The sequence below is a fragment of the Arachis ipaensis genome, chromosome B8 (genome assembly GCF_059453495.1).
Source record: "Arachis ipaensis isolate K30076 ecotype BB chromosome B8, ASM5945349v1, whole genome shotgun sequence".
NCBI classification, from domain to species: domain Eukaryota; kingdom Viridiplantae; phylum Streptophyta; class Magnoliopsida; order Fabales; family Fabaceae; genus Arachis; species Arachis ipaensis.
In genome coordinates, this window is record NC_142443.1 from 93,504,267 (window position 1) to 93,524,768 (window position 20,502).

The 20,502-nt window shown below is 36.9% G+C and overlaps 1 protein-coding gene across 1 annotated transcript; it reads right to left on the bottom strand.

The window, feature by feature from the left end:
- Nucleotides 1-11,196: 11,196 nt before the first annotated feature.
- On the bottom strand, nucleotides 11,197-19,738 carry LOC148548854 (uncharacterized). Its single transcript, XM_088495665.1, has 2 exons — nucleotides 19,654-19,738; nucleotides 11,197-11,831 (listed from the first exon to the last, which is right to left on the bottom strand). The coding sequence occupies exons 1-2, from the start codon at nucleotides 19,736-19,738 to the stop codon at nucleotides 11,197-11,199; spliced, it is 720 nt and encodes a 239-aa protein (XP_088351791.1).
- Nucleotides 19,739-20,502: the final 764 nt, after the last annotated feature.

Genomic DNA, 20,502 nt, shown 5'->3' on the forward strand with positions numbered 1-20,502 from the left:
ATTCAATTCTTATCAAATGCATGTTCGATCAAATAACTTATGAATAAACCCTAAACAAAGAAGAAAGAATGGAAACTGACCCTCGCTGGAGTTCTACCTCGCTGAAAACCCTTGGTTTGAGTAAGGCGTCGGAGTAGGGTTTATGGTTGAGAGAGAGTGTGTGTTGAGGAGCGCCGGCGAAGCAACCGTGACGGAGCGGCGACGGCAGTGGAGAATGACGCGGGTTGGTGCTGAAATGGGGATTTTGGGGTAAAAGGAAATTGTGTTTCTGAATTCTCTGGACGCGGGAAGTGTTTTGGGTAAGTGTTTTTTAATGATAAAAATCTACGGCAGATTTGTCGATTTTAAATTAAAAACAATCGACACTCAATGCGTCTATTTTATATATTAAATCTATACCATTTATTTGGTTTTAGAAAACGATCTAGACCGTTAAAATTTATCGACGGCAATTGTTGTCGATATTTTAATTAATAAAATCGACGCCGTTTTCGTCGATTTTAAAATAAAATTATTTTCAGCCCCAAGTTCGTCGATAATGTGACGATAATATTATGTACCATAACATTATCGACGACCTGGCCATCGATTTTAATATTTTATTTTTAATTATTTTTTTCTAGCAATATCGACAGCAAGCCGTTGATAAATATCGACGGCAGAAATAGCCATCGATTTTTAGCGTCGAAAAAAACGTTTTTTCTAGTAGTGATATATATATATATATATATATATATATATATATATATATATATTCTATACTTAATATTTATATAATCTTATATTTATATATAGGGAGGGTATATTGTTATGGTATATTGTAAAATTTAAAAACAAATCTCAAAATAGAAATTGAATTCAACATTCAAAATTTATAAGGGTAGTGTGACAAGTGTTTAGAAAGAGAGTAATTGAAGAGACAAGATTTGACATGTTAATGTTGCAAGTAAAATGTAATGTATTTTATCTTATGTAACATGTAAATAATGTATTGATTAAATAGGCTAATTATATTTATGTTAATTAATTATTAAAGATAATATTGGACCTTGTATGATTTTTTTATTTTTGGACTTTTTGAATGTACGCGCTCTCTCCCCAAAAATATTAACTTTACACACAAAAATTTATTAATATTTAATTATTTTATTAATATATACCTTTTTTTCTTTTTTGATGACTTAGATATATTCAGTTTCACAAATATAAAAATGTATTTACATATTTTAACCAACAAAAAATATATAATTTTACGTATATACATACATTTAAATTAACGGTAATATTTATACATATTTAATTTAAATATTATATCAATATATCTGTCAATATTATTCTGGGTATATATAGATATTTATAAAAAAATATTATTCAAACACCATATATTCTTGACATCTTATAAAAATAGTTCGTTATTAATTATTTATATATTTAAATTTTTTTAATTAATGAAACAATAAAAAATTATATTTAATTATTTAAAAAATATTGATGTCAAAATAGCATTTGTAATACTGCCATTTTTGTGGTGCAGAAAGAGAGAATATATATTTTGGGAGAGTTGATTTTTTTTAAGAATGAAAATTGTAATAAAAAATTTTGCTTTTTGTTATAAAGGAAAATTAAAAATAAATTTAATTTTAATGTAGTGTTAGTATAAAATAATTTTATATTTACATCTAATGACGTAACACTACATTAAAATTTTTTATAAACGATGTTTATTGTCATCCAAAAGACCAAATATAATTACACGACTGTGTAAAACACATTTTACACTATTAATACATCAAAATTAAACTCACTAAAAAATGTGCACCCAAAATTTGTATAACACCAGACAAATTATATTTTACTGGTGTTATACAAATTTTGGGTGCACATATTTTTAGTGAGTTTAATTTTGATATATTGACAGTGTAAAATGTGTTTTACACAGTCGTGTAATTATATTTGGTCTTTTGGATGATAATTCACACCGTCTATAAAAAGTAATTATTTTTGTTAATGTAGTGTTACGCATTAGATATAAATATAAAATTATTTTATACTAACACTACATTAAAATTAAATTTATTTTTAATTTCCCATTATAACAAAAAGCAAAATTTTTTATTACAATTTTCATTCTTAAACAAAAATCAACTGTTCCAAAATATATATTCTCTCTTTCTGCATCATAAAAATGGCAGTATTACAAATGCTATTTTGACATCAATATTTTTAAATAATTAAAGATAAAATTTTTTTGTTTTATTAATTAAAAAATTTAAATATATAAATAATTAATAATAAACTATTTTTATAAGATGTCAAGAATATGTGGTGTTTGAATAATATTTTTTTATAAATATCTACATGTATCCAGAGTAATATTGACAGATATATTGATATAATATTTAAATTAAATATATATAAATATTACCGTTAATTTAAATGTATGTAAATACGTAAAGTAATATATTTTTTGTTGGTTAAAATATGTAAATATAATTTTATATTTGTGAATCTGAATATATCTAAGTCATAAAAAAAAGGAATATATTAAAATAAATAAATATTAATAAATTTTTGTGTGTAAAGTTAATATTTTTGGAGAGAGAGAGAGCATACATTCAAAAAGTCCAAAAATAAAAAAATCATACATGGTCCAATATTATTTTTAATAATTAATTAACATAAATATAATTAGCCTATTTAATCAATACATCGTTTACATATTACATAAGACAAAATACACTACATTTTACTTGCAACATGTCAAATCTTATATCTTCAATTACTCTCTTTCTAAACACTTGTCACACTACCCTTTTGACAACACAAACATACACATGTAGAAGAATCTTTCTTTCTACATCATAGAATTCACCATATATATATATATATGAAACTGCCTAAAATTTAAGAAGGGAGTTGAATCAAGTTAATTTTAAAAATTAAGCTCTTTTAGCTATTTTTGCAGAAGTTAAGTTTACAGGACATTATTTGCGTTTTATCTCTAAAACTAGAAGAGAATAATAAAGCAAGAAAGGAGAGAATCACACAAGTATATATTCTGGTTGGGTTTTCATATACAATGAAATCTACATCCAGTCTCCTTCACCACAACTATGGTGGAGTTTTAACTATAATCAAACTGATTATATACACAAATACAAATGAATTACAACCTAATTCATCTAGTATTAACCATTAGACTTCGAACCCAGGCCTAGTAACCACCAAGTGCTATCTCAATTTAGCTAAGAGAAATCTAACTGGTTCAATAGCCACCAAGTGCTATCCCAACTTAGCTAAGACGAACTAATCCTAATTCAAAAACCAAAACATAGAAAATCTCTTTGACTTTTTTAATCTATCTCTTTTGCCACTTTTCTCTCAAGTTTTTTTTCTTTTTCTCACTTCACTGTGATTTTTTTCAATTAGAAAAAGATAGACATCAGATAGTCATAATAAAAAAAAAATCTTAAATGAAGCACAAAGACGAAGAAAAATATTTCAGACTCATGAATGAGATGATGCTCCAATGTAAGTTTATTTTTTTCCTTCAAATATTATGAGGCCAGCTATGTAGTGTGGAGCTTTCTCTTCAAATTGTCTCATTGCCTCTTCAATTTTTCTGTTGATTTTGCCCGTTGTAGTAGACCTCATTGGCATGCATTATTTTTCTATTTTGCTCCACCACCTCTGCTCTCCTTGTAGCTGATGGGTGAAAATTAGATTTCCACACAAACTCACCGGCAAGTGTACCGCGTCGCATCAAGTAGTAATTACTCACAAGAGTGAGGTCGATCCCACAGGGATTGATGGATTGAACAATTTTAGTTAGGTGATGAATTTAGTTAAGCAAATATTTGATGAATTGAGTGATTTTGATTGACAGAAGCTAAATTGCAAGTAAATAAAGGTGTAGAAGGTAAATTGAGCAAAAGAATAAAGTACAGAAGAGGTAAATTGCAAGTAACTTAAAGAACAAGAAAGTAAAAGAGCTGAAACTTAAATTATAAGAAACGTAAATTGCAGAAACTTAAAGTGCAAGAAAGGTAAATTGCTGAATCTAAATTGCTGAGAAATGTAAATTATTTGAAGAGTAAAAGGGATTTAGGTACTGGGATTCAGAATTCAACAAGAAATTGCAAATTAAAGAAGATCAGAGAGCTCTGAGATGAAAAAATTCAACTCAGCAGCCAAACAGAAATGTAAAATTGCTTGAAGAAGCAACCAGCAAGAAAACTTAACTCAATTATGAAATTCTAAAAGAGAAATTGAAAATCGAAGAAGAGAAATGAGATTAGAAAGCAGATCTAGATCTCAATTGCTCTCTTGATTAAGCAGAAAAGTAATTGCAGAAGAAATGAAAAGGAAAACAGTAAATGAAACTTAGATCCAATTCTCCAATTCCCAAAACTATATGAAAGAATAGCAAAGATGATTCTCAGATCCAGATCTAATGGAATTCTTAAATCTCAATTCAAAAACCCAAAAGTAGAAGTTGTAGAAGAAGAAAATGAAAACAAAAAAGAAGATCAAGATCCAATTCTTAGAACAATTGAGAAAAAAGTGAAAGATGATTCTTAGATTTAGAATCAATGGAGCTCTTCAATCTCAATTAAAATTTCAAGAACAAAAAATGGAAGTTGCAGAAGAAAAGAAAATACAGAAAGAAAACTAGATCCAATTCCCAAATCCCAAATTCAAAACAAATGAAAATTAAAAGTGAAAAGTAAAAAATGAGCTAAAGGTCCCTTACAAATCAAACTTAATCCTATTTATACACTTTCTATTTTAGTCTTCAAAGCTTGGAGTGGGCTTTTCAAAGTTGGCCTTGAATGAAAAATGGATTTGAAGAAGGATGGGTCCGGTTGGCTTTAGTTCAAATTGGGTTGGAGGCATGGGTCAGCTCCCAAGGGAGCGCTCTGTTTGGTGTAGTGAACTTAGCGTTCACTCTTTGTTGGTAAGCCTTGGTTGCAATTGCTCCTTGGCCTAGTGTTCACTTTGTGAATGTTTCGCTCACTCTTTGAGCGCTACATTCCTTTGCTTCCCTAGGTGAGTTTTGCTTTCCTTGGTTGAGGCACGAAAAAGTTGGCAAAAGGGAGCGCCACGCTCGAATTTTTGAGCGCTACTCTTCATTGTGCATGCTTCCTCTTTGATGAGAGGCACAAAAAAGGTAGGGAATGTGAGTGTGGTGTTCTCATTTTGGAACGCTACCCTTGGCTTGTCTAGTTCCCAGCTTTGAGTCACGAGAAAGGGAAAGAAAGGCAGCGTAGCGTTCTCTTCTTTGAATGCTATGCCTTGGTTTTCGCTGCACCATTTGGTGCTTGCTTTGAGTGCTGCCTAGCTGAGCGCTCCCTTTGGTTGAGCGCTCCGTTCATAGACGTTCCCTTTGGTTGAGCGCTCCTTGCTTGAATGTCATGGGCCATGCTTTTAAAAGCGTGGCCTAAGGTCCAAAGTGTGCTCAAACTTTGAAAGTGTGCCGAAGATTCCTCTTTTCATCATTTCTCCACCTACAAGCAACCAAACAACTAGTAAAAGTCCCACTAAAATCACTAGATCTTTGCATCTTTTAATTAATCAATAAATTCTAGCATAAAACCTATAATTTTATGTAAAATAAATGATGTTTGATTGATTCAAGATAATCATAAAAATCCACTCCAATTACTTACTTATGGTGAAAGAAAGTGCATAAAACTTAATGAAACTAATGAAAAATGCTTGTAAAAGTAGCATAAGATGACTTGTCATCAGTAGCCACTCTACCAACCACTACTGTTTGTAGTGATCCAACTTTGGACACATTATGACCAATGTCAATAGTCAGACGTTACTCATAGTAAGGACCTATAAGCCTCTAGACTCGAGATATTATTATAATATTATATGAGTCTTTATTGTAAAGCATGATTATTTTCGCAATGATTAAAAATTTTTAAAATAAAATATTAACAAAATTCAAACACAGTTATATAGAGATAAGTAGTATATACATAAACATAAGTAAAAAAGTTAAGAGTATACATACCAATAGATATATATACATAAATATATACAACTAAAAGATATTATCGGCCCTAACCCTCACACGGATCTCTTAGACTAGGACTCGGCCTATGGTAATACAAGAAGATTCTATCCCTCAAAACACTATCAAAAGAGAAGAAAGATGTATTACTAAGGAACAAGGTCGTACAGATCCAGATAGAGAGTGCCTGTTATCTACTCAAAAGTGATCCTCCAAGGATTCTTCAATAATTCCTCCGGAAATCTCTGAACTCAAGTCATCAGCTTCCAAGTCTGTCATTACACCAAATTCAACATATAGCTATACTTGATTTTTGTGGCCCTTATTTTAAGGGTCTCTATTCATGAATATAGTGACATTTACATTTATAATTTTTTAACCGTCGTATTGTATCTCTCAGAGTATCTCTCTCTCTCTCTTTTATTCTTTCTCTTTTATTCTATTTTTTCTCTTTTACATTTATAATTTTTTAACCATCGTATTGCCATTCACGAACTCATTCATGCTACGGTCATGGAGATGAGAGGAGAAAAGATGAGAAAGTAACAACCATTCACCGTCACGATTTGAGTCTACCGTTCACTGTTTTCGTATTGTGATTCGAGTTCGCTGTTCATCGTTCACCGTCGTAGTTCGAGTTCATTGTTCCTTGTTCTCCCATCTCGGTTCAAGTTTGCCATTCACCGTTCAACACCGTCACAATTCGAGTTCGCCATTCTCCGTTCATTACCGTTGTGGTTCGAGTTCTTCATTCACCATCGTGGTTCGAAATTGCTGTTCTCTCGTCACGGTTAGTAGCTGAATTCAGTTATTTTCAAATTATTTTTTTATAAAATATCATCCAGGACCAAAAGGAAACTGGTGAGAGTGCTTATGAAAATGAAGCATATGTTAAAGTATTTAGCAAAGAGAATTCAAGCTATGTTAGAGGTATGAGATTCAGTATTTGTCCATCTCAAGTGATTGGATCCTCATGCCGTTCAAGAGAGTCTATGTAATTTACTACAACCAGTGGACCATCAAGAGGATCCCAGAGATCCTTTCCAACACTCTTCCAAGTAACACAGAGGTAAACCCAAGGGAAGAGTACAAGGCCCTCATGGTGGAGGTTGTGACCGAACCCAAAGAAGAGCCTGCTATTGAGGAACTCAAGGAAATCCGAGCTCATGAGGAGACTGATAATGTCACTTTGCGCGCCCCTTTGTTGGGAGAGGAACCTGACGAATACTCTTCTTCTAACGAGGATGAGGAGTCCAAGGAAGAGCAAATTTCTTGGTTCCTGGCAATCCTCAGGAAGCTGAAATGCAACTCTTCTCATACAGAGGCATTAGAAGAGGAAGATGAGACTGTGGTACTGGCCAAGGAGTGCAGTACCTTGGTCCAGAAGAAGCTCCCGGATCCCAGAAGCTTCTTGATTCCCTGTACTATAGGGACCATCACCTTTGAGAAGGCACTATGTGACCTTGGCTCAAGCATCAACCTCATGCCTCTTTCTGTGATGAAGAGGCTAGGAATTCTAGAGGTTCGGCGTGCCAAGATCTCATTGGAGATGGTAGACAAGTCCCTGAAAAGGGCATATGGTATGGTGGAAAAATTCCTAGCGAAGGTTGAAGACCTTTACATCCTTGCGGATTTTGTGATCCTAGATATTGGGGAGGATAGAGATAAATCCATCATCCTTGGAAGACCTTTCCTAGCCATTTCTAAGGCCATAATTGATGTGGAAAGAGGAGAGCTAATCCTGAGACTACATGAGGATTGTATCTTATTCAAGATTCCCAACCCTCAGTCTCCTTCTAACAAAGAAAGTACCATTGTACAACACATAGTATTTCAGCCTTCCCTCCCAGTGCAGAGATTTTCAGAGACCCCAGACACCAACTCTAACTTTGGTGTTAGGCAACCATCATCAAGCACTAGGAAGGAAGGTACAAAGAAGAAGGTACCTAAAGGTTGGAAGGGTAAGAAGATTCCCACTGAAGACCTCTTACCTGGCATGAGAGTTATCTTCATTAAAATCCAGTCATTCTACATATTATGAACCGGATCCTGTCTCTAGAGTATGTGAAGCTCATTCATGAGAGCATAGGAAGAAAGTTCACTGTGACAGGTGAAGATCTGAGCCCCTATTTACCTCCGTAAAGGAGTTGTCTGTCAAGCTAATGACAGTAAAGAAGTGCTTGTTGAGCGGCAACCCAACCATTAGCATAGTGACGTGGCAGAAATTGGCGAATTAAGATTTGTTATGAGATATGCGTTGCAAGTATAGTTCTTAATCAACCAGAAATCTGCTTATCAATTTAAAAGGGTTGTCACAAAAATTAAAATTAAAATACCGGGAGTATGAATCCTAGGTCGTCTCCCAACGAGTTGCAGAAAGGTGTACTATTTTATTAATCAGATGTTTTCAAAATGGTTTGAGTTGAATAAACAGGAAATTAAATTAGAGAAATTAAATAATTTAAATAGAAGCCTTGATTGGGAGTAGATTAGTTGGAAGCCCTATTCTTGTTGCAGTACTCTCAAGATTAATTGATAATTGAAGGTTGTTCTGTTTAGTTATCCTTTACTAGGTAAGGGAAGGTTAAACAAGTTGGAATGCTGTTTCTATTCACAAGTTCCAATCCGCTCAATTGAAAAGGATTGGTGTCAGTGATTAGAGAGCATTCCAACAATAAACCCAATTACAATTTTTCTTTTAAGCACCCCAACTCAAGGGTTCCTTTCAATCAACTCCCCATCAAGTTAAGGAACTACTCGCTCATTGTGAATGTAGAACTCATAACATAAGCAAGGGAATTAAATGAAGACATGATAAATAAAACTAAAAGGAATCAATTAAAAATAAAAGTAATTCTTGTATTAATAAATTCTAAAATAATCCAATAGTAAAATTGAGTAAATTAAAGGACATGGAAGAGTAAAGCCAAGTAAAGAAAACGAACTAGAATGACGAAGTCTTGATGAGGTAATAAATCTTCTCAATATTCCAATGCAAGAGCAATAGAAGTAAAAATCCTAAGAACTATGAATGTGTAGAGAGAAAATCTAGAGGAGAAGTAAAACTAGATCTAAAAACTAAAAACTGTGTAGAATGAATGTTGTTTTTTGTTTCTGCATGTTCTCTGGCTCTAGTCTGCTTTTTCGGGCCAAAAACTGGGTCAAAACAGGGCCCAAAATCGTCCCCAGCCAATTCTGCAAATTATGCAGATCGCGCACGTCACGCGATCGCGTCATTCATGCGGACGCGTCATTCGGCGTTTTGCTTTGCCACGCGGGCGCGTCATCCACGCCTCCACGTCACTTGTGCTATTCCAATCCGCGCGGTTGCGTGAGCCATGCGGCCGCGTCACTGCAATTTCCTCTCTTTCGCGCGGTCGCGTGAGCCATGCGGCCGCGTCACTTCTCGCTGGTCATTTCCTCAACTTCTTATGTTCCTTCCATTTTTGCAAGCTTCCTTTCCAATCTCCAACTCATTCATGCCCTATAAAGCCTGAAACATTTAACACACATATTACGGCATCGAATGGAATAAAGGAGAATTAAAATGCGTAATTAAAAGTCTCTAGGGAGCAAGTTTTCAATCATGCAATAATTTTTGGAAGGAAATATAAATGCATGTTAATCATATGAATAAGTGGGTAAAGATCATGATAAAACCACACAATTAAACACATTATAAACCATAAAATAGTGGTTTATCAACCTCCCCACACTTAAATATTAGCATGTCCTCATGCTTAGTTGAAGGAGATGAAATAAATGAGTAGGAACATGTAAACCTCCTGCAATGCAATGCAACCTATATATGTGAATGCAACTATATGATTCTTGTCCACTTGATCAATAGTAAATAGGCTCTTCAAAACAATTACAAATCAAATTCCACTAATTCAATTCTCATACAGTAAGAACAGATAAAAATGCAAGAAGATAGCTCATGAAAGTAGGGAACATAGAATTTTAAGCATTGAACCCTCACTGATGATGTATGTACGCTCTAATCTCTCTAGTGTATAGGGCAATCACTCTATCCTTCTCTAATCATGTTCTCCAATTTTTGTTCTTCTCCCAATCAATCAACAACATTTAATATACCAATGCAAACATCATGAGGTCTTTTCAAGGTTGTAATGGGGCCAAGGTAATGGTAAGGATACATATATGGCTAAGTGAGCTTATAAACTGAATCTTTAATTAACCCAAGCTTTAACATAACCTATATATATTCTATGTAACTTTAGAATTCATACCTAGCTACCCAGAATTTCCCTTTCACATTCCATACTCATGTATTAACTTTTTATCTTAATTTTATCATACATGCACTGATCTTTGAATTTTTAACTTAACATTGGGGTAATTTTGTCCCCTTATTTATTTATTGAATATTTTTGGTTTTTTTTTCATAAGCATAAAAATAAACATAGCTTATCAATGCACATAGATTTTTAATTCTTATAGTTTCACATGAGTAGGTCTCCAAATTTCCATTATATTATCATGACACATTCCCTTATTATCTTTTGTTCCCACAATTTCCCATTCTTAATTAGCACACACAATTCTATCTTAAGCTAACCAAAGATTCAGTTTGGGATATATAATTATTTTTCCGCTTAAGGCTAGTAATGTGGTAAAATATAGAACAAATGGGATTTAAAGGCTCAAAGTGTCTAACAAAGGTAATTGAAAGTGTAGGTTTAATTTGGATAAGTGAGTTTAAACAAATAATGGCCTCAATCATATGCAAGCATACAAATATAATAAACATTGGACATATAGGATAAAACAAAATATAGATTACAATCATAGAGAAGTAAACACACAAGAATAAAATAATTATGGTTAAATAATGTAACCATGTATAAAGGCTCAAATCTTACAGGTTGTGTGTTCTTTAGCTTAAAAATTATGTTCCAAATACAACTTCAAGCAAATTTAACATAAAAATTTTAATTAAAATTAGTGAAATTTTGTTCCAAAAATAGAGTCTTAGAAGAAACTTATTGTCTTTTCAATCAAGTAGAACATGCATGCAACTAATCTATTACTATGCAATTTATCCTATTCTACAAAAGAAAAAAAAACTAACTGAATATCCTAATTTATTGGTATTTAGGGAAGAGAAATTACCTCCGGAAGTCAGGTACTGACCGACCTCCCTACACTTAAGGCTTTGCACTGTCTTCGGTGCCATCTGTTAGAAACAAAGGTGGGCTGGTAGCAGTATCTCCATAGTCAGGGCAATCATGGCTTCCTGTGCTGGTAAAGAAAGTGGAGTCCGGGGTGTCTGAGTCCTTGAATTTTCCCATAATCAGCTCCTTGAGGTATGTGAATCGACGCTTGTTATGGCACTCTCTCATCTTAGCTTTGTGTTCCTGCCGATCCAACCTTTCGAGTATCTGATGGAGCAGTTGGTCTGTTGTAGGTGCTTGTGGCGTTGAAGAAGGAATATCTTCAACCGGTGCAGTAGGATGGCTTGTGGCGGCTGGTGGAGGTATGATGTATTTTCCGTTAGGGACATACTGATCATCCCGTGGAAGCATGGCTTTGGTGTCCCTAGCTCTGTAGGAGACTTTGGCTGCTGAGATAAGATCTGAGACCAAGGCGGGAAAAGGTAAGTTGCCCGCAATTTGTACGTGTCCCATGGCATTCCGGATGTGTCTTGGTAGGTTCAGAGGTTGGTCTCTAAGGATGCACCATAGTAGAACGGCCATGTCCGCAGTGAAGGAGGACTCGTGAGTGCTCGGAAAGATGTAATGGGATATGATCTGTGCCCATACGCGAGCCTCCAAGGTAAGTACTGAAGTTGATATTCCCTTAGGGCGAGTACGATGGTATCCGTAGATCCAACGGCTGCCAGGTAGTGCGATAACTCTGAGAACGGCGTCCCAGTCAAATTGGTACATCTGGCGCTTGAGTGCGGCTTCTTGAAAGGCGTCCAATCCTTCTGGAATAGGGGGAAGACCTAGAGCTTTTTGAATGGCTTCTTCTGTAATGGGGACTTGCTTCTGTCGGACAAAGACAGACTGCAGGGTTGGCAGGTGGAAGTTGGAGTAGAACTCGACTACCTAAGAAAGATTGACCTGCCTCGGGTGTCTCTGTAGGAAACCCCATTGTCTTTGTGCAATCTGTGGTTCAACAAAGGTAGCAATATGGTTTGGGAGGAGAAGAAGGTATTCGTTGTTGTAGCTCCTTTCTGCCAGGATAGGGAACATCTGCTCACAGTAGCGATTGGGAAATCGTACAGTGTCCTTTGCTGGGAAGGCTTTTTCTTTATCGTCAACCTTTATAATCCTCTTAGTTCTTTTTGTTGAGGGTTTAACCGCAGTTGAAGAGGGTTCTGCCACTAATGCTCTTTTTGTTCCTCTTCTTGCTGGTGGTTTGGGAGTAGCTTTCTCTTTTCCTTTCTTGGTGGCCATCCTGAAAAAGGGAAGAGAGAGTAAATTAAATTAAAAGAGATAGAGCAAGGAAGAAGATTGTATGAGTGATAATCAATGCATGGCAAAAAATATGTAATTAACACATGGTCATGACTACATGTGAAAAGTTCATCAATGGAAAAATAGCAAGTGCATGTTTGGGTGATTAGATGCAAGATGTTTATTGGCATGCTGGCAAAGGCATGAGTATCATAGATCAAGCATCATTCGTAACAAACCATCACATTTGTATTGACAATTATATTCAACGAATAAAATATGAAAGGGGTTTTGTGAAAAACAAGCATTTAATAGTATAATAGAATAACGGAGAAAAAGGGCATAATGCCATATTGGCGTTTTCACAAACACATAGCATGCATGGTAAATAGGGTATAGAAAGTATTAAATTAAACATGCAAGCAATCCTTTTAAAAGCAATATATAATTGCCAAACAAATTTACAATAATCCACAAGCATATAATGAGAAATAATGACTCAGGTAAAATTCCAACACCAAGTAAAAAGGAAAAAGAAAGAAAAAGAAAATATGGATAATGAAAGGAAAAAGAAAAAGAAAAGAAAGTAAAATATAAAAATAAGAAGAATAATAGAAAAGTAAGGGAAAAAGAAGAAAAGAAAACCTTGTTAATGGGAGTGAGAGAGAGAGAGAGAGAGAGTAGAAAGTGAGAGAGAAGGAAGAAGGGAGAAAGAAGAAATTAGCGGGGGAAAAAAGAAAATAGGATTTGGGTAAAAGAAAGATAAGATAATTAGCAAATCAGGTAAGCTGTGCGGCGCAAGCGACGCGGCCGTGTGAGGCACGCGGTCGCGCGACTTGCGCTTATACTGATTCACGCGGTCGCGTCGGTCATGCGGTCGCATGACCCGTTTCATGGTACTGGCGTGAGGGCAGCCTCGTGCTCGCACAACTCTCTGTTCAAAATCTTATTTTGCCAAATTTTTAGGTGACGCGATCGCGTGGGGCATGCGATCGCGTGAGTGGCCATTAGAGGGATATGACGCGGTCGCGTCGGTCATGCGGTCGCGTGGGAAGAATTGTGCATTCAGCACCAATTCAGCACCACTCTAGCACAACTTTCGGTCGTGCACCCTTTTTACGTCGAAATCCAGGGCACGCGGCCGCGTCGGTAACTCGGTTGCGTGGAGCGATTTGTGCCACTGGCACGCCTCCAGCCACGCTCTTGCGTGACTCTCTGTTCATTTTATTAATTCCTCCCATCTCCTGCGACGCGGACGCGTCAATAAGGCGGTCGCTTCGCGTGAAATTTTTTTTTTTTAAATAAAAGTATGTAAATGCAGATGCACGAAATGTAGTAATAAAGAGAAGAGTTATTGAAGAGGGAAAACTAAGAGTAAAGAAAAGAACGATCATACCATGGTGGGTTGTCTCCCACCTAGCACTTTGCTTTAACGTCCGTAAGTTGGACGCTCCACTAGCTCAGGCTTCGGCTATGTGGGGATCTTCCAAGAGGAAGATCTCGAGCTCCTTGTTTTTCTTCAGCGGCTCGCCATGGTACAACTTTAAACGATGTCCATTAACTTTGATAAGTTCAGAGCTTAAAGGATGGCTCAGGTGATAAAATCCGTATGGTTCGGCCTTCTCTACTCTGTATGGACCTTCCCATCTTGATCTCAACTTGCCTGGCATGAGCCTTAGTCGAGATTTGTAAAGGAGGACTAAGTCCCTAGGTTGGAACTCTTTTCTCTTGATGTGCTGATCATGTACAACCTTCATCTTCTCCTTGTATAGTCTTGAGTTCTCATAAGCTTCTAGGCGAAGGCTTTCCAGTTCTTGCAGTTGCAACTTCCTTTCAGCTTCGACTTTCTCAATTTCCATGTTGCACTCCTTTACTGCCCAAAAGTCTTTGTGTTCTACTTCAACAGGGAGATGACAAGCTTTTCCATAAACTAAGCGGAAAGGACTCATCCCAATGGGTGTTTTGTATGTTGTTCTGTATGCCCAGAGTGCATCTTGTAGCCTGGTGCTCCAGTCTCTTCTATGAGGTTTGACTATCTTCTGCAAGATACGCTTTATCTCTCTGTTTGACACCTCGGCTTGCCCATTAGTCTGAGGATGGTAGGCTGTTGCAACCTTATGAATTATCCCATGCTTCTTCATTAATCCTGTTAGTCTCCTGTTGCAAAAATGGGTGCCCTGATCGCTCACGATTGCTCGTGGTGATCCAAAGCGACAAATAATGTGGTTTCTCACAAAGGAAACAACAGTGTTAGCATCATCAGTGCGGGTAGGAATTGTTTCCACCCATTTGGAAACGTAATCCACAGCTAACAATATATAAAAATAACCATTAGAATTTGGAAATGGACCCATGAAGTCAATGCCCCAAACGTCAAAGATTTCACAAAAAAGCATAATTTGTTGAGGCATCTCATTCCTCTTGGATATATTACCAAATTTTTGTCATGGGAAACAAGATCTACAAAATTCAGCAGCGTCTCTAAAAAGAGTAGGCCACCAGAATCCACAGTCTAAGATTTTTCTAGCTGTTCTTTGAGGGCCAAAATGTTCTCCAATCTCAGATGAGTGACAGGCCTCTAAGATGGACTGGAATTCTGATTGAGGCACACACCGTCTAATTACCTGGTCAGCCCCACATCTCCATAAATATGGGTCATCCCATATATAATATTTAGACTCACTTTTCAGCTTGTCTCTTTGATGCTTAGAAAAGTTTGGAGGAAAGGTGCGGCTAACTAGATAATTAGCTACAGGTGCATACCAAAGGACTACCTCAGATACTGCTTACAGGTTATCAAATGGGAAATTATCAGCTATAGGAGTGGGGTCATCTGTAATGTGCTCAAGGCGACTCAAATGGTCTGCCATTAAATTCTGGTTACCACTCCTATCCTTAATTTATAAATCAAATTCTTGTAATAGCAGTATCCAATGTATAAGCGTTGGTTTGGACTCTTTTTTAGATAATAGATACTTTAGAGCTGCGTGGTCCGAGTACACTACTACCTTCGTACCAAGTAAATAGGCTTGGAATTTATCCAAAGAAAAAACAATAGCAAGAAGCTCTTTCTCAGTAGTAGTGTAATTGGACTGAGCGGCATCTAAAGTTTTAGACGCATAAGCAATAACAAAGGGGTCCTTACCTTCACGCTGAGCCAGTGCTGCTCCTACTGCATGGTTGGAGGCATCGCACATTATTTCAAATGGCTGGCTCCAGTCTGGTCCTCTCACTATAGGAGCTTGAGTCAGGGCGGTCTTCAGCTTATCAAACGCTTGTTTGCAATCCTCACTGAACTCGAACTCAATATCTTTCTGCAGTAGCCTGGATAAGGGAAGTGCTACCTTACTGAAGTTCTTAATGAATCTCCTGTAAAAACCTGCATGGCCAAGGAACGAATGGACTTCCCTCACAGAAGAGGGGTAAGGTAAACTAGAAATAACATCCACCTTTGCTGGATCTATAGAAATGCCAGTATTAGACACAACATGTCCTAGTACAATACCTTGTTTTACCATAAAGTGATATTTTTCACAATTTAATACAAGGTTTGTACTGACACATCTATCTAATACTCTAGATAATCCATCTAAGCAAAGGCTAAAGGAATCGCCATATACACTAAAATCATCCATAAAAACTTCCATACAGTCCTCAATAAGATCAGAGAAAAGACTCATCATGCACCTTTGGAAGGTAGCTGGTGCATTGCACAAGCCAAAGGGCATTCTCTTGTAAGCATAAGTCCCAAAAGAACATGTAAAAATGGTCTTTTCCTGATCCTCAGGAGCTATATGAATCTAGAAATAACCTGTGTAACCATCTAGAAAACAATAATGTGATTTACCTGACAGGCGATCCAGCATTTGATCAATGAATGGAAGAGGATAGTGATCCTTACGAGTGGCCTGGTTGAGGCATCTGTAGTCAATGCAGACCCTCCAGGCGTTCTGAACTCTGGTTGCCATGAGCTCTCCATACTCATTCTTCATTGTAGTGACTCCAGACTTCTTGGGCACCACTTGTACTGGGCTTACCCATTCACTGTCTGAAATGGGGTAGATGATATCTGCCTCCAGTAGTCTGGTCACTTCCTTTTTGACAACCTCTAAGATAGTGGGATTTAGTCTTCTCTGGAGTTGACGGACAGATCTTGCTCCCCCTTCTAAAAATATCCTATGCTCACAGACTTGAGGGTTGATGCCTACTATGTCTGCTAAACTCCAACCAATTGCCTTCTTGTGCCTCCTCAGCACACTAAGTAACTGCTCTTCCTGTTGAGAAGTGAGTTCCCTTGCAATGATAACTGAAAACTTCTGCTCGTCCTCAAGGTAAGCATATTTGAGGTGTGGAGGAAGGGGTTTTAATTCTAACTTCTGGTCATGGTCAGGCTCTGGGTTGTCTGGAGCTGGTAACAATGGTAAAGCACTGTCAATGTCCTCTGAGAATGTCCCCACACTTGGACCTTGTCCTATTTACTTCTCTTCAAATTCCTCCTGGAGAACTTCAGCCACGGTTTCATCTATAATGTCACACTGGAGGATAGAATGATCCTCCGGAGGATGCTTTATAACTCCATTCAGATTGAAGATTACTACTCGGCCATCTATTTCAAAAGAGTATGTTCCTGAAAAAGCATCTAATTTGAACTTCGAGGTCTTCAGGAATGGTCTTCCGAGTAGGATTGATGATGGCTTCTCTGAGTCATTTTGGGGTATCTCCAGGATATAAAAATCAATGGGAAATGTGAGCCCCTTAATGCCCACTAATACATCTTCAGCAACTCCAGCCACTGTAATGATACTTTTATCTGCTAACACAAAACGAGCTGCCGACCTTTTTAAGGGAGGGAGCCTCAAAATATCATATATAGACAAAGGCATTATACTGACACATGCTCCTAAATCACACATGTAGTCAGAAAATACTACACCACCAATACTACAATTAATCATACATGGACCTGGGTCACTACACTTTTCAGGTAAACCTCCCATTAAAGCAAATATGGAACTACCTAAAGGGATAGTTTCTAATTCATTAATTTTGTCTTTATGTATACATAAATGATAAACCCCGATTTCGTGGTTTATTTTGTGCTTATTTTGGGGGATTTATCCACCTTTTCCCACATTTATTCAATGAAATAGCATGGTTTTGTAATTCTCCCTTAAATTATGCTTAAATGTAAAAACATGCTTTTTAGGCCTTAAATTGGTGATTTTAATCCATCCTAATTCCATTCTATGCCTTGATGTGTTTGTTAAGTAATTTCAGGTTCATTAGGCAAGTATTGGATGGAAGAAATGAGGAGAAAAGCATGCAAATAGGAGAATGCATGAAGAAACAAAGATTTGGAATGCACCAATGGACGCGCACGCGTACAAGGTGCGCACGCGCAAAAGTGGTTTCTCACAAGGACGCGCACGCGTACATACTGCTTCCGCGCAGATTGGGAATTTGCCATCGACGCGCACGCGCACAGGGGGCGCGCGCGCCGATACTCTTACTTGGCCCACTTAATGGCAAAACGCTTGGGGCGATTTCTGAGCTACCCAAGCCCAAATCCAACTTGTTTCTGAGTGTATTTCATGCAGAATTGAAGTCCAAGCAAGGGGGGAGCAATTGTTTGTAGCCTTAGCATCATGTAGTTTAGTTTCTAGAGAGAGAAGCTCCCTCTTCTCTCTAGAATTAGGTTAGGTTAATCTCTTCTAGATCTAGGTTTAATTACATGTTCTCATCTCATTTCTTTTATGATCTCTTACTTCTACTCCTTGATTCTCATGATTTGTAGTGTTAATTTTACTTTTATGCTCTCTTTTACATTCATGCACTTATGTTGGATTTGTTACATTTAATGCAATTTTAATGTTAATGTCTCTTTAATTGATGTTGATTTGAGTTGTGAATTTACTTTTCTTGCAATTAATAGTGGTAGATTTTAGTATCTTTGCAAGTTATGATCTCAATTTTTATTTCACTCTAGGTGTTTGATGAAATGTTTTCTTCAGTTCTTGAGTAGTTTTGTCAACTCTTGGTCTAGGCCAAGGGACTTAAGTGATCTTGAGTTTTGGATACCATGGAATTGGTAATTTGAGAACCCTGTGTGATCAATTTGAAGCCCATTGATACTAATCCACTACTAAACCAATTGGTAGGGAGGTTAGGACTTATGGGTGGATGTGATTAGGCCTATTTGACATACTTCCAGTCTAGGAGTAAATGTTACGTATTTAAGGCTTCGAGAAGTAGACTTAATGGGTTGGCCTCTCATAATTGTCAATAATTGGTATTAACTAGGATTGTGATCTTAAGTACCCAATTCTTAGAGAAGAGTTCTTTAATTTGCTTTCTTTTCTTACTCGCTCAATTTACTTATTTTCTTGCCATCTCATAAACAAAACCCCCTTTTTCCCCTCTATAGCCAATACACATGCACTCCATTAGTTCCTAGGGAGACGACCCAGAGTCTGAAATACTCCGGTTAATTCTTATTTAGGGATTGTTCTTTGTGACAAAAACCATATTTTAATTTGATGTGAGAGTTGTTTGTTAGTTTGGAGCTATGCTTACAACGAAATTCTTCTTCTTTATAAGAGAAATTCCTTACCGACGACAATTCTGGACCATCAAATTAATGGCGCCGTTGCCGGGGAGCCAATGGTGCTATGTTATTGACTATTGTAAATATTGTGAATAGCTTTATCTTTGGTTTATTTGTTGATTTTTGCTAGTTTTAGGATTTAGTCTTCTTCATTTCTTATTGCTCTTTGTTTTTATTTTCCACATCACTATGAATTCTCACTTTGGCTATGAGTGTAGCTCAAACTATGTTGTAGGAGATGAAAGCTTCAATGAGGACGTACATTAAGGAATTGGAGATCAAAGGTGGGAGGAGCCTCAAACACTTGATCAACCTCCATGGCAACAACCTCCACCAATGCACTATGAAGAAGAGCCGTTCTATGATGCATATCAATCTACTAGCTATGGTGAATTTCCTTGTGACTTCCAAGAACTACCACCATATGCCTATGAGACATATCCTCAACATAGCCACACGTCATACTCACAAGCCTCATACCATCATTCGCCTCCATATGACCATAACTTAAACACACCATATCAACCACCATTAGAATTACATGTAGAACAACCCCCATCCCAATACCAATACTCTCAAGAACCACAAATTCCACATACACCACCTCAAGATCTTCACCAACATGAACACCTTCCGATTATAACAATTCTTCCCTAACTGATGAATTTTCTCTTCCAACACCATCTCCTGACGAAGCCTTCATGTTAGAACTGAGAGACCTTAAATCTCGTATTTTAAGCCGACAAGAGGAAGATGAAACCAAGTTCAAGGAGTTAAGAGTAAGGGTGGCCGACATAGTAGAAGCCGTGGGTCACCTAACATCTCACCTAAGCTCATGCGCCATAAATACTTCCATTGTTGGATGCGGAGAAGCAACCCCGGAGCTTAGCAAGGATATGAACATGGAACTCCATGGCGAGGAAGAAGAATTGAATCAAGAACCACAACAAGAAGAGAAGATAGAGATTAGCGAACAAAAGGAAGTGGTGGATGGATGTTTAGGATATGTTGAGTACATAAAGGAATCCCAAGTTGAGGAAACCTCCTTCAAGGAATGTGGAGGGAGTATCAAAGAAGAGAGCAATGTCATAGGACTAAACAATGAGTTAAAGGAAATTGATAGACAAGTGGATTCCATCTCTAATGATTTTTTGCCCACTTCGATCAACTCCCTTAACAATCCTGTTGAACCCTCCCCCAGTACATTGGAAAGCAAGGTTGAAGAGGGCTTGCAACCTCCAAAGCCTGATGCAAGTGAAGAACTGGAAGAAGCGCTCCAAGCAACAAACTTTCCTACCTATGATGATTCTGAATCAACATATGATCCTTTTGAGTTTGAAGAATCCTTCCCCAATTTGCTTAGACTTGATGATGAGGTAGACTTCACTAGACCTCCTATCTACGATGAGAGCGATGGGGAAGAAATAGAAGAAATTGGTGAAGAAGAA